The sequence below is a fragment of the Dromiciops gliroides genome, chromosome 3 (genome assembly GCF_019393635.1).
Source record: "Dromiciops gliroides isolate mDroGli1 chromosome 3, mDroGli1.pri, whole genome shotgun sequence".
NCBI lineage: Eukaryota > Metazoa > Chordata > Mammalia > Microbiotheria > Microbiotheriidae > Dromiciops > Dromiciops gliroides.
The window spans coordinates 657,564,759-657,588,702 of record NC_057863.1 but is presented as its reverse complement, the minus strand read 5'-3'; the positions used below and the strand labels follow the sequence as shown (position 1 = coordinate 657,588,702).

General features: G+C 60.3%; 4 protein-coding genes across 4 annotated transcripts; 1 reads left to right on the top strand and 3 right to left on the bottom strand.

Moving 5' to 3' along the window:
- Positions 1 to 394: 394 nt before the first annotated feature.
- RPL18 (ribosomal protein L18) lies at positions 395 to 2,509 on the bottom strand. Its single transcript, XM_043998617.1, has 7 exons — positions 2,454 to 2,509; positions 1,979 to 2,065; positions 1,569 to 1,676; positions 1,007 to 1,105; positions 773 to 896; positions 593 to 662; positions 395 to 509 (listed from the first exon to the last, which is right to left on the bottom strand). The coding sequence occupies exons 1-7, from the start codon at positions 2,454 to 2,456 to the stop codon at positions 434 to 436; spliced, it is 567 nt and encodes a 188-aa protein (XP_043854552.1). The 5' UTR covers positions 2,457 to 2,509; the 3' UTR covers positions 395 to 433.
- A 3,329-nt stretch (positions 2,510 to 5,838) lies between these two features.
- Positions 5,839 to 11,325, top strand: SPHK2 (sphingosine kinase 2). The gene is made up of 6 exons (XM_043998615.1): positions 5,839 to 5,978; positions 6,791 to 7,280; positions 8,644 to 8,793; positions 8,910 to 9,004; positions 9,079 to 9,194; positions 9,327 to 11,325. The coding sequence occupies exons 2-6, from the start codon at positions 6,902 to 6,904 to the stop codon at positions 10,780 to 10,782; spliced, it is 2,196 nt and encodes a 731-aa protein (XP_043854550.1). The 5' UTR covers positions 5,839 to 5,978; positions 6,791 to 6,901; the 3' UTR covers positions 10,783 to 11,325.
- Positions 11,326 to 11,454: 129 nt separating this feature from the next.
- On the bottom strand, positions 11,455 to 14,984 carry LOC122751540 (D-box binding PAR bZIP transcription factor). The gene is made up of 4 exons (XM_043998616.1): positions 14,855 to 14,984; positions 13,718 to 14,134; positions 12,784 to 12,995; positions 11,455 to 12,210 (listed from the first exon to the last, which is right to left on the bottom strand). The coding sequence occupies exons 1-4, from the start codon at positions 14,982 to 14,984 to the stop codon at positions 11,995 to 11,997; spliced, it is 975 nt and encodes a 324-aa protein (XP_043854551.1). The 3' UTR covers positions 11,455 to 11,994.
- A 1,021-nt stretch (positions 14,985 to 16,005) lies between these two features.
- Positions 16,006 to 22,771, bottom strand: CA11 (carbonic anhydrase 11). Its single transcript, XM_043998399.1, has 9 exons — positions 22,365 to 22,771; positions 21,867 to 21,941; positions 20,747 to 20,889; positions 20,016 to 20,201; positions 19,756 to 19,851; positions 17,517 to 17,589; positions 17,241 to 17,395; positions 16,656 to 16,821; positions 16,006 to 16,089 (listed from the first exon to the last, which is right to left on the bottom strand). Exons 1-9 carry the CDS (start codon positions 22,429 to 22,431, stop codon positions 16,073 to 16,075), a joined length of 978 nt encoding a protein of 325 aa, XP_043854334.1. The 5' UTR covers positions 22,432 to 22,771; the 3' UTR covers positions 16,006 to 16,072.
- Between the last annotated feature and the right edge of the window lie 1,173 nt (positions 22,772 to 23,944).

Sequence of the window (23,944 nt, the reverse complement as noted above, 5' to 3'; positions counted from 1 at the left end):
GCTTACCTGTGGCTGTGTCTGCTCCCAAGATCCTACGCTGCCCATCAGGGCCTGAGCCTCGCCATTACCCCCCTGCCCCTAGAAGGGACCTGTGGCCCCAGTTCTTTCCAAGGATCAAGTCAGTTAAGACCAGGAAACAGGCACGAGACAAGGAGGAGCAGACACCGGAGGTGCCATGGGTGGGGCAGCTGCCTCAGAGGAAGGGGAGGACACCTGGATCCCCAGAGGCGGGGCCCTGGCCAATGACCGCCCTCCCAGGCCAGCAGGCTTCTTCAGCCTCAGCCTGGGTGGCCGGCTACTTGTCACAACCTGGGTGCTTGTAGGGCCTCCCTCCCCAGGGTGCCACAGGACCCCACCCCCCAGTCCCCAGAGTCAGCACAGACACGCAGAAAAGTGTTGTCAAAAATCTTTAATGTAACAAGGAGGAGGGGAATTAGTTTTTGTAGCCTCGGCTGGCGCGGCGGCCCCTGGCACGTTCGAACTTTCGGCCCTTGGATCGGACATATGGTCTGTGAAGAGGAAAAACAGAGTGTGAAGGCCAACTCCCAGCCCCCAAGTGCCCGCCCCCCATCCTCGTCCTCTCGAGACTCACTTAGTGTGGCTGTGGGGAGTGCCAGGTGCCTTCCCAAAATGCCTGTATACCTCGCGGCCCTTGCGGGGACCTGGTGATGGGTAAGAGAGCAGAGGGAGGATTAGCAGTGACCCCTTCTCCCAGGCCAAGCCCTGCTGCCCCTGAAATGAGGGAAGAGGAGGTCCCCAAGGGCTCACTCACCAGACAGCAGGACAGTGCCCTTGCCCTTGGGTGAGCTCATGGCCAGCTGGTCAAAGGTGAGGATCTTCCCACCAGCCTTGAGGATGCGATTCCGGGCATTGCTAGTAACACGAAGAGCACACACCTGCTCCAGGGAGGGAAGAACTTTAGTGAGGGGGGTGGGGGTGGAAAAACACCCCAAACAACCCCGGCCATAATTTCCCAGCAAGCCCAGGGGCCAATCAAGGCACCGACCTTCAGCTTGGGGACATCCTGGATCCTCACATCATCGGTCACGGTCCCAACAACCACAGCTGTCTTGTTTTCCCTGCCCGGCAGTTTCATCTTCCTGATCTGAGAAAGGGCAAAGAGGCACAAGTAAACCTAGGTCCATCTCCACTACCCCCAGTTCAGCCCCGGGGAAGCTGCAGCCGGACAGGCTCTGGGGATATAAGGGCTCCTACAGACCAAAGGGGGCCTTGCCCAGGGTTCTCCCCCAACTTGTACCACCACAAAGCAACAACTGGGATTAATGAGGTAGTCCAGGAGCTAGGGCACCAGGCCTGGAGTAAAAAACCCGGGTTCAAATGCTGCTTCAGATAATTCCTAGCCATGGGACCCTGGGCCTGTTACTCAACCTGTTTGCCTCAGTTTCTTCATTTGTAAAATGGGCCACCTCCTGGGTCGGCAGTGAGGACCGCTGCAGCGCTCTGGCCCTGGGACACAGGCGCTACACAAACCCGAGCTGTCCCGTCTCAACTCTTCTGAGGGACCGGGACGCCCTCCCCCCCACCCCCTCCCCAGGCTCCAGGCTCACCATTCGGGACAGGGACAGGGGGGGCCGGTTGGTCCGGCTCATGAACAGCCTTTTCAGCACAACCTTGTTGAAAGTTGAGTTGGTTCTTCGGGCCAGGAACCGGTAGAGCTGCACCGCAGGGAGACAGACAGGAGCGGCTTGGTCAGGACTCGGAACTAGCCCCCCCTTCCGCTCCCCAGCCACAATTCCCCCGCCAGACCCCGCAGCCAAGGCGAGAACTACAATTCCCACAAGGCCTTGGGCAGCTGGGGCCTCTTCACAGCCGCTCCCCTCAAACCCAACCAACTCGAGCAGCAGAGGCAGGACTACAAATCCCAGCAGCCCCCGGGGCGGTAAGGCCCAGCTCGGAGGGGTGAGCCGCCCCAGGGCGGCTGGGAGCCGTAGTCAGGCCACCTCGGGCCGGGCCTCACCTTCACCAACAGCCGCAGGTAGATGTCCTGGCTCTTGGGCTCCTTGCGCCGGACTTTCCGGTCCTTGTTATGGCGAATGTCGACTCCCTGCCCCGCGAAAAAACAGAGGGATCTCTAAGCTCGGTGTTGCGGGGGAGGGGGTGCCGGCAGGGCCGGGAGCGAGGACCACGGGATCCCCAGGCGCTTAAAGGGCGGCAGGGGCAGGACAAGGGCTCGTGGGACTGGAAGCGGGGCAGGGCTGGAGGATCCCCGAGCGCGCAAGGCTGAGAGAGGCCGGAGAGGTTCCCAAGCGCTCGATGCCGCCCGTTTCTCCCCACCCTCCCCCCACATCCCCTCTCGAGTCATGCCGGGCCCGCCGCTTCCCATCAATGGGGCCGCAGCGGAGACCATGGGCGCCCCGGCCCCTAACTAGCTCAGCCCCGGCCTACTGCGAGCCCGCGCCGAGCCGATGTCGGCGGATTCCCTTCTCACTTACCATGCTGGCGCCCTACCGAAGACCGGCCCAACCAGGAAAGACCGACGGGCCGCGGGGCAGGTTGGGAAGGCTACCAGCGAGGCCGACGTGCCTGACGTCGCGGTGGGATGGGCGGGCACGTCGAGCGCGGCGCCGCCTCTCTGGCGTGCACGGCCGCCTCTCTATGGTTGGCCACCCCTTTCCCCTCCGGTCGGACTGCGTGGGGAGGGCAGTTGCGCAGGGCGAGTGGCGGCGCTCTTGCTCGGCCTCGCCTGCATCTCGTTGGTCTTGGGAGGCCCGGCTGGCCGGAGGGGCGGGGCTGGGAGTGTGGGGGGGAGGGGGGGGGCAAGGAAGATGCATCAGCTTCCTGACAGTGGGCGGAGTGCAGCCGACCAGCCGGGGTCCAGGGCGCCCGCCCAGTCCTGCCAGCTGTCTAACCGCAGGCCCTCCCGAGCATCCTCGGTCCCCAGAACCCCAGCCCGCCCCCATCTCCCCCATCCCCCCACCCCCCGCCAGCCCCGGGCTTACCCCGTGTGGGGTCGGAGTCTGACCCCTACGCCTCCCCCAGCCCTGGCCAAAGTGGTCAGACTGGCATGGCCAGGCTCAGAGAGGTGGGGCAGGGAGACAGGGGGAGGGACACAGAGACACAGGGACAGAGAAAGAAAGAGACTGAGGGAGAGAGAGATAGAGAGAGGCTTAGGGACAGAGACAGAGAGAGACACAAGGACAGAGAGACTGAGGGAGAGAGACAGCAAGGAGAAGAGGAGAGGGACACAGAGTGACAGAGACTGATATACACAGGGAGAGAGACAGGGACGGGGAAAAACAGGGGGTGGTGTGTGAGGGAACAGAAAAAGACAGCAACAGAGTGTTGTGAGGCAGAAAAAGAGAAGGTGTTGTGGAGGAGAGACTGAGAAAAAACAGAGGGAATATGTGAGGGACAAACAGGTGGAGTGTGAGACAGAGAAGGGGGTATGAGGGAGAGATAGAAAGACAGAGACAAAGAGAGGTGGGGGAGAGACAGAGACAAGAGTGGTGTGGAAGAGACACACAGAGAGACAGAAAGAGAGGTAGAGAGATAGAGACAGGAAGACTACTAGGAACAGAAACTCTGAGACACAGAGACAGGAAGGCAGAGGCAGGGAGACCAAGAGAGGCAGAAACACAGACACAATCAAGAGACAGAGACACCAAGGAAAAGCAAGAGAGGCGGCGAGGGATAGAGAAGCCACAACAAGGAAACAGAGACACTGAGACAAAGAATCAGGGATTCAGCAAAAGGATAAGACAACAAAGAGATCGGGGCAGGGAGAGATAGCCTGAAACAGAAACCAGAGTAGAGAGGCTGCGACAAAGATGGAGACCAAGAGAGGGAAATAGAGGTAGAGGGTGAGATAGAAAGGAGACCAAGAGACAGCAACAGCAGCAAAGAGAGACGGAGATAGAGAAACAGAAGAAAACTTCCCATTCTCCCAGTGTCTCCGCCCCCCCCCAAGCCACCTTGGGGTCAGGGCCCTGGACCCTCCATTCCAGTCCTGTACCCCCACAAGTTGAGGCTGAAAGCAACTGGACAGAAGAGAGACAGCTAGTGACCTGCTGCTAGCATCAGGTCCAGGTTTGAATGAGCTGGCTCAAGCCTGAGGAAGTGGTGACTGGGGGTGGGGGAATATTCTTTTTTCTGCCCTCTTTGAGACCAGCCTGTCTCCATTTCCAGGATTCTGTTTCTCCATGTCTGTCACCTCCTGCCCCCTTTTGTCTCCCTCAACATCTGTTTTTCCCAGCGTCTCTGAGGTTTTGTCGTTGTTGTTCAGTCATGGCCAACACTTTGTGACCTCATTTGGGGTTTTCTTGGCAAAGATACTGAAGTGTTTTGCTATTTCCTTCTCCAGCTCATTTTATAGATGAGGACACTGAGGCAAACAGGGTGAAGTGATTTGTCTTGGGTCACACAGCTAGTTAGTGTCTGAAGGCAGATTTGAACTCAGGAAAATAAGGTTTCCAGACTCCAGGCCTAGCTGGTGTTCTGTGCACTATGGCGCCATCTAGCTGTGAGGAAAGAGCCCTGGTTTTCAGGAATGTGGCTGTCACCTGCTGGCTGTGTGACCCTATTCTGGTCTTTTCCCCTGTCTGAGCTGTAGTTCCCTGTCCTTGAGCCTTAGCTGGGAAAGGAAAGACTAAGGGTTGTCTGGCCCACCTTAACGTAGGTAGGTAGCATGCTAGTGTTTGCTGTGAGTCCCTTCATCGTCTCTCTGCTTTTCCATTATTCAGTCGGCCCCATCTCTGAGTCTGTGTGTCACTGCAACACAGAAGGGCTGTTTTCCTGCTTCTGGGTCTCGGGCTCTTAGGCTCTTTGGGAATGTGGCCCCCTTCAGGGTCTCCTATCTCTGCCCTTGGCCCCGGCTGTGCCCCTGTCTCTGCTTCTCTCCTGCCTTGTCAATTTCTGTCTGAGTGCCTTTGTCTGTTTCAGGGTCTCTGTCTGCTTCAGGGTCTTTGTTTCAAGGTCTCTGTCTGTTTCAAGGTCTTTGTTTCAGGGTCTCTGTAGCTGCCTGTCTTTGCGTCTCTGCCTCGTCTTTCTGCATCTATCTGCCCCTCCTCAAGGTCTCTTCTTGCTGTCTGTCTTTGAGTACCTCAGCCTCAAAGCGTTCTCCGTTCTGCTGTTTGTCTATCTTTCGGCGTCTCTCAATGGGTCTGTCTTTCAGTGTTTGTCTTGCTGCGTCGGTTTTAGTGTCTTTGCCCCTGAACTTCTCTCTTGTCTCTCCGTATCCCTGTCTCTCGGGCAGGAGAAAGGCGCCTGCGCAGCCACCGCCCATAGTAAATATGGCGGGCACGGTTCACAACCTCCTTCGTTATGGCGCTGATTCTCGCGAGAGCCTGGAACGCACAGCCTCCTGCCATCCGGGCCAGGCGGAGCCCCGCCCCTTCCACGATCCTGTTGGTTCATCCAAGTCAAACCTATACTTCCATTGGTTAAAATCCTACACACCTCCCTCCCACCCCTTACCCTCCCCACAGTCCTCTGGACCGATGCGGGAAGGCAGGACCGAGAGAGAGGCGGGACTTCCGGGTGTGGGGAGGGGGCGGGGTCAGAGATACTGACACTGAGCAGAGATTGAGGGAGAGACGAGGCTGAGAGACACAGAGACTAAGAAAGAATCAGAGATTGGGAGCGATGCCGATACTAAAGAGACGGTTGTAGAGACACAGAGATGGGGAGACACTGAGAGGGACAGAGACTGATGAGACCCTTGGAGAGACACAATAACTTGGACACGGGGTGGGGTGGGGGGGGAGACGCCGGAACTCAGAGACCGAGAGCTTGTGGGACACAGACTGTTGGGAAGACAGAGCTCTGGCACTGGGGGGCCGCGCCAACTAGACTTGGGCTGAGGGTCAGCGAGAGGAAGATGAGGGACTGAGGGAGGCAGAGATGACGGGGGAGAGGCCGGGGCGGAGTTAGAAGGAGCCTTCTGGATCCTCGAGCCAGCCTGGCCGGCGCGGAGCCTGCAGGAATGGGGGCCTGACGCTGGAGCAGCCGGATCCAGGAGGGTGAGAGGCCGCTGGGGTCGGCCGGTCTGAGGGCGTGGCGGGGGCTGGAAAAGGGGGAGCAAAGGTCAGGCCTGGGGCTGGGTGGGGCGGGGGCGGGCCGGCTGGGCTGGTGGGTAGGTGTCCCAACCCAGAGCAGGACCTTGGCCAGAGACATTCAGGCCGGGGGGGGGGGGGGGGGGCACCGAGGTCAGTGCTAACCCAGCCCTGCCCCCCCCGCACCCCCCCCAGGCCCTTCTTGCTGCAGTCCCTGATCGCTGGCCAGGCAGGGCAGTTTCTCTGGCACTGCCCCTTCCCCTGTCCCTGAGCCCCCGGCTGTCAAAAGTCCTTTGGCCTTCTAGCCCCCGCGTTGTCCTGCCCATCACTGGGCTCTCTGGGTTTCTGGTCTCTGTCTTTCTTTCATGCCATCCTGAGTGCTGACATGTGTGCGGTTCGGGGGAGGGGCCCTGCTCCTTCTTTTTCTCTCCTTACCCCCAATCCCTTAGGGTCTGGCTCTGGCTCTGGGGTGGGGTCCTTTGGCCTTGACCTCTTTCTTCACTCTTGGAGACTCTGGGAACCTTGGAAGCAGGAAAGCTGGGGGGAGGGAGCTGGAAGTCTGGTAGAGATAGGATTCAGCAAAAGGGTGGGCTCCATGAAGTAGTGGCAGGCCCTCAAAGGGTGGCTGGTTGGGAGGGGCCTGTGGGTCAGGGGTGAGCAGTAAGGCATTTGGTTGGGTCTGGGCCAGATTCCCCTCCTCCTCCTCCTCCTCCTGCCCCCCCCCTTGTGGTGTCCCTCCCTAATCTGGCTCTAATTTCTCCCTCCCTCTGTCCCTGCAGATCCTGGCCTTTGGGGAAGAGCAAAGCTGACCTCCTAGGGCCAGGGAGGCCAGCTGGAGCCCATCACCCTGATCCCTGGCTAGCCCAGGCCAGCTGGGGCTGACGGGGGCCATGGCAGGCACCCCACTCCTGCATGGGGAGTTTGGCTCCTATCCAGCCAGAGGCCCCCGCTTTGCATTGACACTCACCCCAGTGGCCTTGCATGTGCAGCGGCTGCGCCCTAGACCAGAAGCCTGGCCCCAGGGTGGCCTAGTCCCTCTGGCTGAGGTCTCTGGTTGTCGGACCTTACGCAGCTGCTCCCCTAGCGACTCTGCTGCTTACCTGTGTGTCTACACTTACCCACGGGGCCGGAGGGGTGGCCGTCGGCGGGCGGCTCGGACCTTCCGGGCTGACCGGGCCCCTGACTACAAGGAGAATCACGCAGAGGCCCAGCGATGGGCCACTGCTCTCACCTGTCTACTTCGAGGGGTGCCCTTGCCTGGGGACCTTGGTGAGCTGCAGGGCCAGGGTGGGGAAAAGCCACCCCAGTGGTGAGAGGATGGAGGGAATGGAGTCTAGAAGGAAGCTAGGAACCCCAGGTGGATGATCTCAAGAAGGATGAGGGGGTGGCCTAGAATGGGGCTTGGGTTCCCAGGAGTTGGGGCTGGAAGAGAGGTCGGAATGCAAGGTGATGGATCCTGGCAGGGGGGCTCAGGAGACAGGAGAAAAGGGGAGATGCTAGCATCAGAGAGGTGGGGGAGGTCATGGAGGGGCCAAGAGCCTGCATCAGTGAGGGAGGGAAAGGTGATGGAGAACCCAAGGTGGAAGGAGGGGGACCAAAGCTTGGGGACCACAGGAAGAAATCCACTCAGACAAGCTGGCTCAAGCCTTACTGTGGTCTCTCTGGCTCTCATTCACTAACTTTCTGTCTCCCTGACACAGACACACACACACACACACACACCTCTCTACACAGCTCTTTGTAGAAACCCAAAGTATTTATGTGGGCAGATTCTCAGGACCTCTAGAGGGGTTGAAACCCAAACAGTATCTCTGGAGCTAGGAGTGAGGACTTTTGGCCCTGGGAGTCTCTGTCATCTCTTTCTGCCCCCTCCCTCTCCCCCATTTCCAGGTCTGGCTTCTTCATGTCTGCCCCACTGTCTCCCTTCATCTGGCCTCCTCCTGCAGCTCCCACTCCATACCTCTATTTCTCCCCCCAGTCCTCCATTTCTGTGCCTGTCTCTGCCCCATCTCTCCCAAGGGTGGGGAGAGAGAGAGAGGGGAGTGGCCCTGTGGCCTGGGAACTGGGACTCGCTCTCAGTCTAGTCTTTCTGTCTCCCTGCTTGCCTCCCACAGCTCTCTTTCTGTCTGGGTAACTGTACACCTGGGGACACAGGGGATTAGGTGGGTGGGACGCTATAAGCCAAGAACAATTAGCTCTCCCTTTCACTCTCCACCCCCAACACCCCCGAACCTGGGCAGTGCGCCAGGACACCTGGGTCCAAAGAACAGAAGGGATTTGATATCAGACCCTTCTCCATTGTTCCCCATTGGGGTGGGTAGTGTGAGAGAAGCCTGAATCTCCGCGATGGGGGGAGGGGACGTCAGGGCGTGTCACATGGAAACAGGTGTATGTGTGTGGTGGGGTGGGGGACGCAGGGGTCTCCAAAGCATGGGCAGGACTGGGGATTCTCTAGAACCTCATAACATAATGGAGTTGGGGAGGGGGCGTAGAACTTCAGTTCCACAATTCCCAGCAGGGACTAGGTTTCGGTGGGCTCCCTGCCGGAGGGAGCTCGGCCCCATAGCCTTCTGGGAATTGTAGTTTCTTGCTCTCAGGGTGGCTGACACCTTTCTTACCTCCTTTGCTCCAGAGATCACTCCCGAGCTCCTGCCCCGGCCCCCTCGGCTGCTGCTATTGGTCAATCCCTTTGGGGGGCGGGGCCTAGCCTGGCAGTGGTGTAAGAACCACGTGCTGCCCATGATTTCTGAAGCAGGACTCTCCTTCAACCTCATCCAGACAGGTGAGCCTAGGCCAGGTGGGTGAAGGGGTGCCGGGGCCCGAGATGGGCAGTGGGGACAGATGATGAGGGCCTGAGGGCCCATCCATCTCTCACCCTTCCGTGGGCTCCTCCCCCAGAGCGACAGAATCATGCCAGGGAGCTGGTGCAGGGGCTGCGTCTGAGCGAGTGGGATGGCATTGTCACCGTCTCGGGAGACGGCCTGTTGTACGAGGTGAGTTGGAGCCCAGTGTCCCTGCTGCTGGGCTGGGGGTCCTGGGGCACCCATACCGCTCTGTCTGCCCACAGGTGGTGAATGGGCTCCTGGCGCGGCCCGACTGGGAAGAAGCTGTGAAGATTCCCGTGGGAGTCCTGCCCTGTGGCTCCGGCAATGCTCTGGCTGGAGCAGTCAACCAGCATGGGGGGTAGGCAGGGGGCCTCCCCTTGGATCCACCTCCCTCCTCCGGTGCCCGAGTGTCTGGGGGTGGGCGTCTCTGGGTCTCCTCTGCCTCCTCTCCGTTTGGGCCTCAGCACACATGTCCCTTCTCTCTGGGCAGATTTGAGCCGGCGCTGGGCCTAGATCTGCTGCTGAATTGTTCCCTGCTCATGTGCCGGGGTGGGGGTTCCCCACTGGACCTGCTCTCTGTGACCTTGGCCTCTGGAGCCCGCTGTTTCTCTCTCCTCTCGGTGGCCTGGGGCTTCGTGTCTGACGTGGACATTCAGAGTGAGCGATTCCGGGTCCTGGGCCCTGCCCGATTCACCCTGGGCACGGTCCTTCGGCTGGCTTCCCTACATGTCTACCCAGGCCGCCTCTCCTACCTCCCAGCCTCTTCCTCAGCCTCCAATGGCCCCCCAACTCTGTCCCAGCCTCTGCCCCGAGCGGCATCAGAACTAGCCCTGGTCCCCACTCCAGCTTCAGCCCCTTCCCAAGAAACTCACTCACCCTTACACCGCTCAGTGTCTGACCTGCCCCTGGCCCGAGGTGCAGAATTCTCCACAGAGCCCCAACCTGAGCCCTCCCCTTCCCCACCTCATTCCCCAGGGCCCTGCCTCCTAACCCCTGACCCTCCCCTCAACCCTGGGCCTGGCTCAGATCCAGCCTCCAACTCCTCCTCAGCCTTCAGCAACTTGATGGAGAGAGTTCTTCAGAGTTCAGAGCCCTCAGTCTCCTGTAACCCTGGGGTCCATTCTGACCCTCCAGTCTCCCGAAGTCCCATGATGGCTTCTGATCTGGAAGCCTCCCCTTGCCTCCCAGCATCCTTAGACATTCCATGCTCCCCTGACCTTCCAGCCTCTCAGGCCCCATCAGCCTTCCTTGGTGTTTCCCCCTCCTCCAAACTTGCAGGCTCTGAAGATCCTGGGGAACTTCTGACCCCCAGTCTCTCTTCCTCCCCTCCCTGCCCAGACCCTGGGGAGGCTCCTGCTTCCCCATTAGCCTCCTCCAAGCTCTCTCCTTCCCCTGACTCACAGGCCTCCCTGGAGCCTGGGGCATCTCCCGTTTTGGGGTCACCAGCCCCTGGGCCCCAGCATGGCCCCAAGGACGACCTGTTGCCTCCCCTGGGCTCTCCACTGCCTCCAGGCTGGGTGACCATGGAGGGCGACTTTGTGCTCATCCTGGCTCAGTCACCGAGCCACCTGTGTGCCGACCTGGTGGCCGTCCCCAATGCCCGGTTTGGGGATGGGCTGGTGCACCTATGCTGGGTGCGAGGAGGGGTTTCCAGGGCTTCCTTGCTCCGGCTCTTTTTGGCCATGGAGAGGGGGAGCCACTTTGGCCTGGGCTGTCCCCAGCTAGGCTACGCTACAGCTCGCGCCTTTCGCCTAGAACCCCTCACCCACCACGGAATCCTCACAGTAGATGGGGAACAGGTGGAGTATGGGCCTCTTCAGGCCCAGATCCACCCTGGCCTGGGGACCCTGCTCACAGGTCCTGAGGCCCGAGAACCCCAGCTGGCCGGGGGAGAGTCCTGGGGGCCCAAGTGTGGGGCAGTCCCTTGGGGAGGAGGCAAAGCCTAGCCTGCTACACTCCCCAGGCCGGCTGGAGGAAGAAAGCCCAACATCCAGGCCCAGAATCAGCTCTGGGCCTGCTTGCTTGGGGGAAGGCAGCATCTCCACAGATTCCCTGTCCTGGGCCACGGCCTGGGGCGCTGCTGGAGGCTAGAGCGGAGCTTCTCTGGCCACAGGCCTGCTCCTCTCTCTCACCTCAGGGGACGAGGCTGGTCACCCAGGGCCAGTCTCCACATAGGGACCAGGGCTGGAGATGGGATCTCCAGCACAAGGGGGCCAAGAGTGAGCTGGACCTCCTGAGGGTAGAGCCTCCCCCTCCTCAGCCCCATGATGGGCCCCAGAGGGCAGGACTGTCTTCTCTGGGCCCCCAGATAGGGGCTGCCCCTTCTGCCTCCTTTGCTCCTGGTGAGCATCCCCCCTTTTCTTTTGCACTAGGATCCTCTCCCTGAGAGTAGGGGGTGCTGGGGCCCCCTGCCTCAGTTTCCCTCCCCTCCCCCCGCAGTCTTCAAGGCGATAGCCTCTATGCAATAAAGGATAACAACGCTTGCTTCAGCCCTTTGGCCCTTGCTATGTTAGGAGGGAAGGCGGAGAGCCCAGAGGAAGGGTGGGTTCACTTTACAGAAGGGGTGGAGGAACTGAGGCCCCGGGGGTCTGTACTGGAGCAGCCCCCCAGGCAGTAGATGCTCGGCTTCTCATGGTTTATTGGAGTTATTCAATTGGAGAGGGCCAGGGAGCAAAGGAATGGGAGGGGGCACCCCCAGCTCCTGAGTCTTCTCTCCCCCGACCCCCCTCAGCTGGGAGGAGGAGAAGGGCTCTAGTCTTTTCCTTAAAAAATATATATATATAGATAGATTTATCATCATCTCAGCACCTTGCCCTACGTTCCCTGGGCCTCAGCCCCTCAGGGAGCCCAGATGTCCGGCCCCTGGCCACACTAGCGGGCAGGCAGGGGGAAGAGTTCGAGGGACAGTGATGGGGCTGCTGGGGGTATCCTCTCATCCCCAGGGGGGAGGCCCAAGTCCCGCCCAGGGCCACACAAGGTCCAGCTGGTAGTGTTCCTGGGAAGAGCCTGCTGGTCCCAGTATGCTGAGAACTTGGGGTGAGGGGCCCAGGGTCCGTTCCCCTTCCCCCCCCCAGCTGGCAGCCAGTCGGGCCAGGAGGCAGTGTCCAGGGATGGGGCTGGCCAGAGTGGGGGTGGGGGGCACTAGGGAGGCCACAGCATCACAGGGCCCCATGCTGGGCCTGGTAGCGGGACAGCACGGCCCGGTAGTGGGAGAGCTCCTGCCGAACTGCTACCACCTCCTGTCTGAGCAGGGCATTCTCCTTCTCCAGGAAGGCCGCCCGGACTGAGATCTGGTTCTCCTTCAGCCGCCGGGCATCCCGAGAGCGCTTGGCAGCCTCGTTGTTCTTGTAGCGCCGACTCCAGTACTTCTCATCCTGGGGAGGCAGGCCCGAGGGGCTTGGGTTCAGCCAGGGCAGGTGGGGCATCCCAACCAGAGCCAACCATCCCTCTGGCTCAATGAGATTGGGGGCCATGTGGGACCGCTAGGTGGCGCAGTGGATAAAACACTGGCCTTGGATTCAGGAGGACCTGAGTTCAAATCCGAACTCAGAAACTTGACACTTATTAGCTGTGTGACCCTGGGCAAGTCACTTAACCCCCACTGCCCCGCAAAAAAAAAAAAAAATCATTGTGAGAGTGGGGGCCTTGAACCCAAAATGCTAGTTGGACACTGGACCCCCGGCAGCTGAAGGAAGGGGAGAGGGAGGCCGGTGGTGCCTGAACACTCCGGCCATTTCCCTGTCAATGATGTCCAGCGTTCTGAGAGGGGTGCTCTTTAGCTTCATTTTACAGTCAAGGAAACTGAGTCTCAGGAAAGGGAAAGGCAGGGAGCTGGTCAACCCAGCCTGATACCCAAGGAGCTCCTAACTGACTGCAGGTCATGACCCTGGAAAGCCCCAGGGCAGGAAGGTGCCAATGGCCGGTCACCCTCACAGGGCAGGGCTCACCTTCTGCTCCTCGGGCACCTGGATCTTCCGAGCCTTCTTCATGATGGGCTGGGGCTTCAGCTCCTCCTCGGAGAAGCGGTGCTTCCGGGGGTCAAAGGTGTCCTGGCCTGGCACGCTAGACAGGGCCAGGTCGGCTGGGTCGGGGTCAAAGGTCATCAGCACCTCCACAGATTCGGGGTCCACCGGGCTGGGGGTGTCCCGGGAGGCCGGGACTGGACAAGAGGGTGAAGGAGAGGGTGGGTCAGGTGCGTGTCCTCGGGTCCTGCTCTCTCCCCCTCTGTCCAAGCATGCTTAGACTCCTACTCCAGCCCCTGGTCTCATCCCTCGTGCCCCCCCAAATCCCCCACTAGGCAGGATCACCGAGGGTCAGGGGAAAGGCCTGGCAGTCTAGCCAGAACTCCTCCTGCAGTTCCCTCTGACCCCTCACGGAGGTGGGGGAGAGGGAACCGAAAGAATCAGTTAGAGGCCCTCCCCAGTAGGAAGACCAGGGCGCATGCGCATGCGCTTCCCTTGCTCTCGCTGGGGCCAAGCGAGGACACGGCGGCGGGGGCGGGGGCGGAGTCACGTGTCCAAGCCTCCTCCGCTCTCGCCCCCGCTGCACGTGACCACGCGCCGCCTGGGGCTGCGTACCCCGGGGAGTGGGGAGGGGCTCACGTGGGCCCAGAGTGTGAGGCTGCGGCCCCGGGCGGGGCCGGGCCAGGGAGGACACAGGCTGTTTGACAGGCCGAGACACTCCAGTTCCCGGCAGGCCCCGCGGCAGAAGCTCGGGCTGGGAGCGAGCGGACTGTCTCAGGGGCTGCCGGGAGCTGTAGTCCAAACATCGCCTGGCCCAGATCTGAGGTGGGGGGGGGGCAGATCCGGACGCCCCCTCGGGGATCTCGCCCTCCCCGAGGCCTTGAATCTCCCCTCTCCCCTTCCCCTCACCCAGGCCCACCTGCTCGCTGAGAGCCCGAGCCACCTGCGCCCGGGGCTCTGCGTCCCAGTACGTGTCCCCCCGGGGACAGCCGTGGAGAAGCTGGCGCGGGCGTGGGCACGGGGGAGGAAGAGCTGGACTGGGCCGGGGAAGAGGATCCCGAGGAGCAGGACGGGGCGGCGGCGTTAGGGGCGGGAGCTGCGCGGGGTGCGGGCGGCCCGGGGTCCGGGGGGCTGGGCGGCAGCCCGTGCTCCAGCAGGAAGGCGTCCAGGTCCACGTCGTCCACGTCCCCGAAGGGCAGCGGCCGTTCCCACAGCAGCGAGGCCAACAGGGCGCCGGGGCCCGGGCCCGAACGGGGCCGGCCCGAGACCCCCAAAAGGCCACCTACTTCCTCGCTGCCTGCGGCCGCCGCCTTGCGCTCCTTCTCCTTCAGGAGACCTGACGGGGAGACGGACGAGACGGGGCGGGCGGGGGGCGAGGCGCAGCGAGGCACGGGGGCAGCGAATCACCCGCGGAGCGGGTCACACACGCAGAGCGGGGCAGGGGGCAGCGGGGCACACGCACAGTGGGAGGGGGAGATGCAGAGTGAGACGAGCAGATCGAACGAGATGCGCCAAGCGAGGTGGGGGTGGGGCAAACGGTGAGACCAGTGCAGGTGATGCAGGGAGGACCAAGCAGCGAACGCGGGACGGGGAAATGGGAGAGACCCAGAAGGTTGGGGCGGGGGGCGCGAGACAGCGAGAGGCGATCCATGGAGCGTCCAGCACGAGGCCGGGGCAGGGAGAAGTGGACAGGGGCGGGTGAGGATCCACGCGGGGCAGGCAAAGACACAGAAGGGGAATGCGGAGGGAAGGGCAAGAGCAGGGTCAGCGGTTTTGGACCTAGACTCCACCGGCCCTCTGCACACCGCCCCCCCCCTCCACCCGGTCCGTACGCTCCCCTTTGCGTTCCCCGGTCCCGGCCCTCGAAGGGGCTCAGACCGGCGGGCAGGGCCAGGAGAGGGCTCCGCCCCGTCTCCAGCCTGTGGCCCCATGTGACCCCGGGAGGCCCCGCCCCAGCCCGTGTCCGAGCCGTGTGAGCTCCCGACCCCCGCCCGCCCATAGCCGCTGGGGTCCCGGGGGAGGAGGGGACGCCTGGGTCCCGCTGCGGGACACTCACAGCTGGCCGGCGGCTCCTTGGTCTTCCCGGGCCCCTGCAGGAGGCTTCGCAGGCCGTGCAGTGCCGCGCCTCCCGCCGGACCGCCCAGCAGCTGTGGGGCCGGGGACCTGTCGCTCGAGGGCCTCGCCATCCCCCGGGGGCTGGGGGCCGTCACCGGCTCATGAGCGACGAGGCTGCACCTTTAGAGCCTCCGGGCCAGCGGGTGCCGCGATGCCCCGGGATAGAGACCCTTGCCAACTCCGGCCCGCCTGTGCGTGGGAGCCAGGTGTCCGTGGCAGCCCGCAGACCCCCGAGTGGGCCGGGCGAGCGCCTGTCTGCAAGGGGCTCCGGCGAGGCCAGACACCGGCGGGCGAGCGGGCAGCGGCGGGCGCCCTGTGCTTTAAAGCCCGCGAGCCCGAGCTCGTGCACATCGGAGGCGCTTGGCAAGCCTGCACGGGGGAGGCGTGTGTGTATGTGTGTCTGTCGGAGTGTGCAACGAGGAAGGGAGGCTGGCGGAGAAGCAGGCGGAGCCAACGGCGCTGCAAACTTCTTTGGATGCAAAAGAAAAAAAACCAGGCTGGGGGAGGGAGCGGGGTGTGGATTGGTGCAAGACCCACGGTGGCCTCTCTGCCAGCCCCGCACGCCCCTCCTTCTCCCGGCCTGGCCTCGCCTCGTGCCTCGTGGCCCCTCCTCCCCTCCGGCCCGCCCAGCCTCCCCAAGCTCTATATTCGTTGGCCAATCGGGAGCGGGCTGGGGAAATGAGCAAGCAATGGGAATGCTCCTGCCTCGAGCTTGTTCCTTGGCTCGCCTTCACTCCTCCCACCCCCCCCAACAGCGCGTGGCGGGGAAGGGATGGGGCGGGGCCCTGACCTAGATTCCTCCAATGAGCATTGGCGCCGTGACCCAGATGATGACAATGGGGCGGGGCGAGAGGTGGGGGGAGCACGTGGCCCCGCGCGTGCCACCCGCCAAAACCTGTGGACTGGAGGAACTGCAACTGGGGAGGGAGAGGCGGGGGAGTTGTTAAAGGGGCCGTGGTCCGGCGGAGGAGCTGAGCCCCAAACCTTTCGGGTTCGGGAGTGGATTGCGTCATCCTTCTGTCGTTCATTATATGTTTCAATGTAACCCCCTCCCCCAAGCCCTTGGACTCCAGCTTCTCAAGACTACAAAAGAAAGGTGTTCTGTCTCTTTAATAGATTTAGCTGGGGAGTGGGGAGAGAAGGCAAGCAGGTCCTCTTCTCAGCGGGCACCGTCCACTGCAAGAAAAGAGGGGCGGGGGAGGAGGTAAGGTCGGGACAGGACGGGCCCTACCACTGAAGCCCAGAGAGGGAATTGGCTTGTACCAAATGCATGGAACTAGCCTGGGGTGCGCTGGCTGTACCATTATTTATTTCTGTGTGGAAGTGGGACTTTACCACGCAGAGGGGATGCAGGCTGGGGCTGGGGATGAGTTGACTGTACCAAATCCATACCAAGTCTCTTTGGAAGGGAAGAACGTCGGGAGCGGGCTATTGATAACCCCTGCGCTTCCGTGGGGGTCGTGGGGAAGGTTTCCTAGGACGCCCTGGTTCTAAGGGTCAGGTATCGGTTGGGGCCCCTAGACACCAGGATCCCTCGGGGGAGGGCGTGCCCCAGACCACAAGCGGATCCCAGAGTAGGTGGGAGAGGGTAGGACTACAAATCCCAACAGGATTTGCGGCCGGTGGCTAGCCTGCTCCCTACTTTTCAGCCACGGGGTGTCTTGGTACTTGTAGTTTTCAGCGTGTTCTCTAGTCCTGACATTGGGATAGAACTGGCTCCGGGTTCTGGGTCTAGGGCGTACCGTGCAGTCGGTAGTTGGGGCCCCGGCAACGCCTCTCCGGGTGCCGCGGGTCTCGGTTGCCTCGGAGGGCGCGATGGGCCAGGGGCTGCAGGGGCCGGCCATTGCCGCTGAGGCTCTGGAAGATTTGGGACGGCGGGTTCTGGCTGAGGAGCCGCAGAGAGTGCATCTGGGGCAGGGGACCAAAGAGAGCTCAGGTGCTGAAGGCGAGAGCTAGAGGGTACTTAGAGGTCGCCTAGTCGAAGCTTGAGGAAAACTGAAGCCCGAGGAGGACAAGGACGTGCAACTAGTGAGGCAGGGCGCAGACCCTCGTGTCAGAAAGGTGCTTGGAAGGGGCAGCTAGGTGGCGCAGTGGATAGAACACCGGCCCTGGAGTCAGGAGTACCTGGGTTCAAATCCGACCTCAGACACTTAACACTTACTAGCCGTGTGACCCTGGGCAAGTCACTTAACCCCAATTGCCTCACTTTAAAAAAAAAGCGCTTGGAGATCCCTGTCGCACCCCCTCCTTCCCACCCCCTACCCCCACCCCTTCTACTCCACTCAAAATCCCTGGCTGGTGAGAAGGACCGAGGAGTAAGGAGCCACCTGCAGGGAGGTGACATTGAGGGCTCGATCGATGAGAATCCAGGTGACAGTCTCAGAGCAGGGTGGGGTACTCAGCGAGCCCTGGTATGTGATAAAGCCGAACGATTCGGGGAACAGCTGCTCCAGGCTCAGGTCCTGCACGAAGTAGGCGTCATCTGCCAGAGAGGCCCCCCGTGTGAGAAGGAACACAGCTGCCCTGGCCGGGGCCCCAATTCCTCACCACTCCCGGGGGAACCCAGGAGTCCCTCCCCAGAGCACTGGAATCCACTCACTCACTTTTGTAGGAGATCCGGGTGATGGTGTCTCTGTTCAGGAGGCGGCTCAGGAAGGGGTTAGAGTTGGCAGCGACCTGGGGTGGGGGTACCAAGCATAAGGGGGACCCTAAGGAGATTGGCTACCTGTCTCCTCCTGCCATCCCCAAGCAGAGGTCATGGGACCTCTGGCTGTGAGCAGAGCCAAGCTTCTCTTCTCACAGGATCTCCAGCGGAAGAAGAAACTTCAAAGCTTGGGGGCCCCAGCTCTGCCACCTCCACACCGTGCCCCAGTCCCTCCCTCTCTCTGAGCTCAGGCCTCCGAGTCTATAACTTGGGCTTTGGATGACTTGACCTCCAAGGTCGTTTCTGGCTCTAAGCCCTACAATTTTAATCCCCCCATCCCCCAAGAGATCATGGAGCCTTTGCTCTGGTTATGGGAAGCCCCTCACTGGCTGTGGCTTTGGGTCAAGGGAAGGGTTTCCAAATTTGTCTGCCTGCAACTTCCAACCACAGTACCTGGGGCTGAGCCCTCTTTCACATAAGAACAGCTCTTCCAATACTAGGTCCTGGCCATTGTGAGGAGTTGGGGGGAGGGGAGCAGACAAGGGCCTCTGGCTGAGTGCTGAGTGGGGGGAGGGGCTGGCGAGGGCAGAGACCTGGGCCTTTGGCTGAGTACTGAGGGGACAAAGAGGGCAGCCACTTAACACTTCAGATAACATGGATTCCCAACAGAGCGGTGTCCACATTAGGAACACAAGGCTGCTTCTTTTTTTTTTTTTTGGTGAGGCAATTGGGGTTAAGTGACTTGCCCAGGGTCACACAGCTAGTAAGTGTTAAGTGTCTGAGGCAGGATTTGAACTCAGGTCCTCCTGAATCCAAGGCCGGTGCTCTTTCCACTGTGCCACCTAGCTGCCCCGACACAAGGCTTCTTGACCTGAAAGACTCCTAGCTGAAACCCCTTTTCACTAGTTTCCTGAATCATAACATCACAATTGTACCAGGAACTGTGCTAAGTGCTTTACATTTGCTATCTTTTTTGATCCTTGTGACAGCCCTGGAAGAGAGGGACTCTTATTATTCCCATTTTACTGAGACAAACAGGTTATGTGACTTGTCCAGGGTCACCCAGCTAGGGAGAGTTTGAGGCTGGGTTTGAAGCCTAGCATTATATATCATCTGGGTCACCTAGGTCCTTGCCAAGGAAAGACCCCAAGCATTCCAGCGTTTTCTGGGATAACCCCAGTCCACCCTTTCTGTGACTGAGGCCAGTTGGACGGCTTCTTCCCGGGCAACTAGACCTGTGCCCTTTGGCCTCTGAGTCTTTGCTCAGAGCCTTCTCTGTGCCTAATGTGACCTGTCCCTTCCTCCATATTCCTTCTCAGGTTCACTTCTAACTCGGCCTGTGAAGCCCACCTCCAGGCCCTTCCTCTCTCCCCCTTCCACCTTTGTGCCTTCTTTAAAGAGACCAGATGGCACGTTGACATACAGAGGGTTCCCCACTGCTAAAAACACAAGCCCAGACAGGTACCATCCTCTATTGAAAGCTCTCTGAGGGCAGGCACCAAGTCTTTGAATCCTGCTCTTTCTTACTATTGCTAAGCCCAGAGCTCTGCACCTCCCTGCCCTTCATTTCTGCTTGTTCAATGAGAGTTTGCTCCAAAGCTTATCAAGGGGCATTTAAATCTAGACCAGATGAGGCCTGTTCAGAGAAAGGTTATGGCACTAGACCTTGGCCAGAAAGCATCAGGGATACCTCTCCAAAGAGACCCCTGGAGTCAGGACAGCTTTTTTGGTATAGGGGAAGAGGATGCCTCAGAGGGGACCCAGGAATCCATATACTTAACTCCTGTTCCCTTAAGAACATGGATATCGGGGCAGCTAGGTGGCACAGTGGATAAAGCACTGGCCCTGGATTCAGGAGGACCTGAGTTCAAATCTGGCCACAGACACTTGACACTAGCTGTGTGACCCTGGGCAAGTCACTTAACCCCCATTGCCTCAACAACAACAACAAAAAGAACTTGGATATCCACAGTGCCCAGAGCCCCAGGGAGCCCCACCCCTTCGTACATCCAGCATCTCTTCCCTACAGTCCTCAGTCCCAGGGACCCAGGTACTCTCTTCTCAGAACATTTCCTCCTTCAGGCCCCTCAAGGATTTAGGCATCCTTTCCCCCTGCTTCTCAGTTCCTCTCCCCACGATCTCTGCCTCTCGAGGACTCCTCCTCCTGCCACCTCGGATGCCCAGGTATTTGAACTCACATTCACAAAAAGTGTCAAGACAGCCAGTCCATTGGGACCCCGTGAGGCTGCACTTAGGTTCCCATAGAGTTCTTGGTTAAAGTGGATGAGCTGCACCTGGATAGGGGAGGAATGAGGGCAAAAACAGTCAGGGAGTTGTGTCAGTGTCAGAAGCAGAGGCTCAGGTGGGAATATGAGTCTGAGGAAGGTCAGGGGGACCAGTGGCACCAGAGGCCAAATGATGGGCCCACCCATGGTGGGCACGAATAGGGCCCCATCACCTCTGCTGAGAAGCTCTCATGGTTGATCTGGTGCTCAGAACCAGCCCCGTCTCGGGCCCCAAAGAGGAGGCGAAGCTCACTGAGTCGGTGGCTATAGAGGAGGGGGCCCCCAGACACATTGACCACAGGCCTTGGGGCTGGTAGGAAGGAGACATGTCGTCCAGTGTTGTATAGAGTCCCTCGAAGCTAAGAGGAGAGATATGGCTGATTAGAGAGAGGGGCACCAGAGACAGAGACCTCCACCCTGGTGCCTCCTCCCAGCTGCCCAAGACTTCTGCAGGGCATAGAGGGGGAAATCGGGCCCAGGATAGTTTCCCTGCTAGGAATCTCTCCAGGAGCAAACCAGGGTATTGGAAGCAGTGGGCCCAGGAAGCAGTTCCAGCTCTGCCTCGATGTACTGTCCTGTGGCGGACCCTGGCCCGGCCCGCCGTCCTGCGGGTAATCCACTTGCCTGGCAGCATTCAGACCCAGGCGGCTCTCATTCCTCTCCTCCAGGTGGTCCTTCCCAGGGCAGCACAAATGCCACCTGCTGATGCCTTTCCTGATCCTGGCCCCGGGCATCCGGGGCCCACAGTCAGCAGGAGGAGAGCCTCCTCAGAGGCCAGCACGTCCAACCTCATCACTTTCCGAAAGCAGAGAGCGGGGTGTCGGGGTGCCTAGGTCCTTGAAAGGGGTTGAGGGGCTGGGGAGGGGCGGCTGCCTCCCAGAACAGCAAGGGCCGGCCCCCTTACCTTTTCTCCACCGGTGCTGAGCCGAAGCGGAGGCAGGAAGGGGTCGTAGAGGACCCGCTTCAGCTCCACGTCTACGGGGCTCTGGCGCTTCCCCACAGCACACAGACTCCAGGCTGCGTTCACCAGGCCCCAGAAGGGCGGCCCTGGGAGTGAGGGAGGGAGGGGAGGTGGAGGCAGGAGAAGTGGCAGTCAACTACAAAGGGAAAGGTTTCACCTGGATGCCTGAGGGAAAGGGGATAATACGTGATTCTTTGAGGTGGTAGGGGCTAGGGGAAGGAAACGCCTGAGTCTTTGTTGCCGTCAGGAGCTGAAGGAGGGGACCCCTGGGTTCCAGAGGGCTTGCCAAGATCCGGAATCTCCCCTCCTCCCACCCTGAACCACACAACAAGAAAACTACAACTCCCATCAGCCTTCGAGGAAGCTAGCGTGCCTCCCAGCTGCTTCTCTGCCCCAGTGCCTCATGGGGGTTGTAGTTTCGTTGGCCGCACGGTCTAGACCGGGCAGAGCTTTTGGAGGGTCGTGGGACCGCAGGGGGCCGAGGGGGAGGGGTGGAGATGTGGGTCTCCGGGAATGGAGCCTGGGAGCCAGCGAGGCTGGCGCGGCGCCCGCCCCCGCGCTTGGCTTCCACTCTCGCCCACTCACTACTTCAGATGCGCATCTATAATGGCTCCTTCAGCTTCGCGAGGGGAACTGGGGGAGGGGACGCCGGGGTCCCGGGAGGGGGAAGGGGATGCCGGGAGGGAATCCGGGGGAGGACAGGCCAGAGTCTCCGGACAAGAGAGGATGCCTAAATCCTCCCCTCTCCCCCGCCCCCGGAGAAAAAGGCGTCTGGGAGTGAAGTTGCTGGGGTCTCTGGGGGAGGGGCGTGGAGGGGGAGCAGCTGACGAGGTCTCAGACGGGGAGAAGGTGGTCAGAGTGGTCCCCAGGGTTCCAGAGGGTCTGGGGGAGGGGTTGCTTGGGCATGGGCTCTAGGGTGGTGAGAGACAAGGTGAGGTTGGAGCCCCGAGGGGAGGAAGCCGTCCGAGATGCAGCTGAAAGAGGATGCCTTGGGATCTCAGAGGGGGCGGGCCTGCACTGGGGGGTGGGGGGGCTGGAAACTGGGGTCCCACACTGGGTGCACCTGGGACGAAGCTTCCCTGGAGATTATCTTTGTAGGTCCACCAGTCCTCGGGGGCAGGCGCTGGGCCGATGTGAGCTGGGAGAGGGGTGGGCGGTGGGCAGAATTAATGCCCTCCTCCGCATCCAGACGTTCCTCCTCTTCTTGTCCCCCTCCCCCCACGTCCTCCCATCCCCAGCATCCCTAGTCTTCTAGGCTATCAGGGGGCTTCTCTCCCTCTGAAAGGTCCCTCGGTCCAGTCTCTGAGCTCTCTTATTTCTGAGAAATCCCTCCAGGCTTTCAGAAGTAACCCCCCACACCCACCCCCAAAGACATGTTTCTCTCTGGTAGGTCTCTGAGATCTTTCTAAGTCTCTGAGAGGTTTCTGAGTTCTCTCAGAAATTCTCTCTGTAGGGTATCTGTGAGGTGTCTTTCCCTCAGAATTCTCCATCTCCCCCTCAGAGAGGAGAGAAGTCAGGCTCCCTACTGCCTCCACACCCCCCCCCATCCCAGAACTCTTACCTGCAGCCCCTAAAGCAGCCCCAAGGAGCAGGGCCCGAGGAGGACTGAAGCGAGCTGGGCCCCCCATCTCTCAGGCTCCAGGTTCGGGCAGTGATGCCTCCAGGGGTCTCTGTCTTTCACACCCCCTTGTTCCTTTGACTCTGATGTGTCTCTGTCACCCTATCTCTCAATGAGTGTCTGATGTCTCTTCTGTCTCTCTATCTCTCTCCTGCTTTTCAGTGGGAGATAATCCCCCCCCAACACACCCCTTACTGACCCTCCCTCTTCCTCTGTCAAAGGGCCTGTGGTCTCCAAAAAGCAGAATAGTGGCAGGGGGACCCTCACCCAGGGTCCTTCCCCCTGCTCTGAGCCTTCCTTTCCTTTCCCCTGTCTCTCCTCCCTTTTAGCCTCCCTTTCTCCTTCCCCCCCCCCCCCCCCGTCTCTGTCTTCTGTTTCTGTCTTTATCTCCCTCTCTCTGTAACTCCCTTCCCCTTCTTTCCCCTCTTTCCCTGTGTCTGTCTCTGGCTTTCTGTCTGTCTGTCTCTCTCCACCTTCCTCCCCTCTTTCCTGTCTCTGTATGTGTTCTCCTGTCTTCTCTTCCTCAGTCCATTCCTTCTTTTTAAGCCTCCTCAAATTCTCATCTTTCTCTCCTCTCTCCCTGTTTCTCTCTCTCTCTCTCTCTCTCTCTCTCTCTCTCTCTCTCTCTCTCTCTCTCTCTCTCTCTCCCTCCCTCCCTCCCTCCCTCTCTCTCTGTCTACCCCCTTCCTCCCTCTCCTCTCTCTCAGTATCTTTCCCCCTTTTACCTTCACCACTATACCACCTCGTCTGCTTTACCCTTATCTCTTTTCCCTCTCCTCTAGTTCTTTCCCCACCTTTTATTTTTCTCTCCAAGCTCTCATTACCTTCATCTCTCAATCCTACCTTCCCCACCTTCTCTCTCGATTCTCTCACTCTCCTTCTCCCTCCCTTCTCTCTGCCCCCTCCCTTTCTCCCCTGCTTCTCTCTCCCTCCTCCTCCTCCCTCTCCTCTCTCTTTGCCCCTCCTCTCCCCTGCTTCTCTCTCCAATTTCTTGTTTCTCTCTCCCTTCCCCCCTTCTTTCTATGTGTCTCTCTTGTTTGGTTGTTTTTTGGGGGGTTTTAGGGGGGAGCTTGGGTCGAGAAATTGGGGCAAAATGATTAGGGAAAAGAGGGTCCCCGGTTCAAGCTGCACTGGGGGGAGGAGTGGTCCAGACACCTGGGGCCCCAGCCTGGCAGCTCCCATTCTCTGCAGGAGGAAAGGGGAGGGGGAGGGGGAGCCTTAAGGTGGATCGGGAAGAATCCTCATCCTTCCTGGACTTGGCTCTTGCCCTCCTCCCACCTGCCTCCCTCCCCTAAACCTCCTGGTCTTCTCAGGCATCATCAGGCCAGTCTCTTAACCAACTCTTCCCCCTCCTCATTCTATCCTGCGCCTGGGGCTGCCTTAATGGAGCCTGGGGATCCTCGTGGGGAAAGTCTAGCTGTAGTAAGTAGAACAAACCAGCAGAGGGGGTCAAAGACCATGAAAAGAGGTTGGGCAAGCCACTAGGAGATAGATCTCTGAAGCCAGAGAGCTAAAGGCAGAAG

Coding starts and splice junctions, on each gene's coding strand:
- RPL18 (XM_043998617.1), bottom strand. Junction 663..772: donor GGGCACTGTCCTGCTGTCTG/GTGAGTGAGCCC, acceptor ACCCATCACCAG/GTCCCCGCAAGGGCCGCGAG. Junction 510..592: donor ACTCCCCACAGCCACACTAA/GTGAGTCTCGAG, acceptor TCCTCTTCACAG/ACCATATGTCCGATCCAAGG.
- SPHK2 (XM_043998615.1), top strand. CDS start 6,902: ATGGCAGGCACCCCACTCCTGCATGGGGAGTTTGGCTCCTATCCAGCC. Junction 7,281..8,643: donor GCCCTTGCCTGGGGACCTTG/GTGAGCTGCAGG, acceptor CCTTTGCTCCAG/AGATCACTCCCGAGCTCCTG. Junction 8,794..8,909: donor CTTCAACCTCATCCAGACAG/GTGAGCCTAGGC, acceptor CTCCTCCCCCAG/AGCGACAGAATCATGCCAGG.
- LOC122751540 (XM_043998616.1), bottom strand. CDS start 14,984: ATGGCGAGGCCCTCGAGCGACAGGTCCCCGGCCCCACAGCTGCTGGGC. Junction 14,135..14,854: donor CAAGGAGCCGCCGGCCAGCT/GTGAGTGTCCCG, acceptor TCTCCCCGTCAG/GTCTCCTGAAGGAGAAGGAG. Junction 12,211..12,783: donor AGGTGCCCGAGGAGCAGAAG/GTGAGCCCTGCC, acceptor CTGCCTCCCCAG/GATGAGAAGTACTGGAGTCG.
- CA11 (XM_043998399.1), bottom strand. CDS start 22,431: ATGGGGGGCCCAGCTCGCTTCAGTCCTCCTCGGGCCCTGCTCCTTGGG. Junction 21,942..22,364: donor GGCTGCTTTAGGGGCTGCAG/GTAAGAGTTCTG, acceptor CCCCTCTCCCAG/CTCACATCGGCCCAGCGCCT. Junction 17,590..19,755: donor TCTTGACACTTTTTGTGAAT/GTGAGTTCAAAT, acceptor CCCCCACCCCAG/GTCGCTGCCAACTCTAACCC.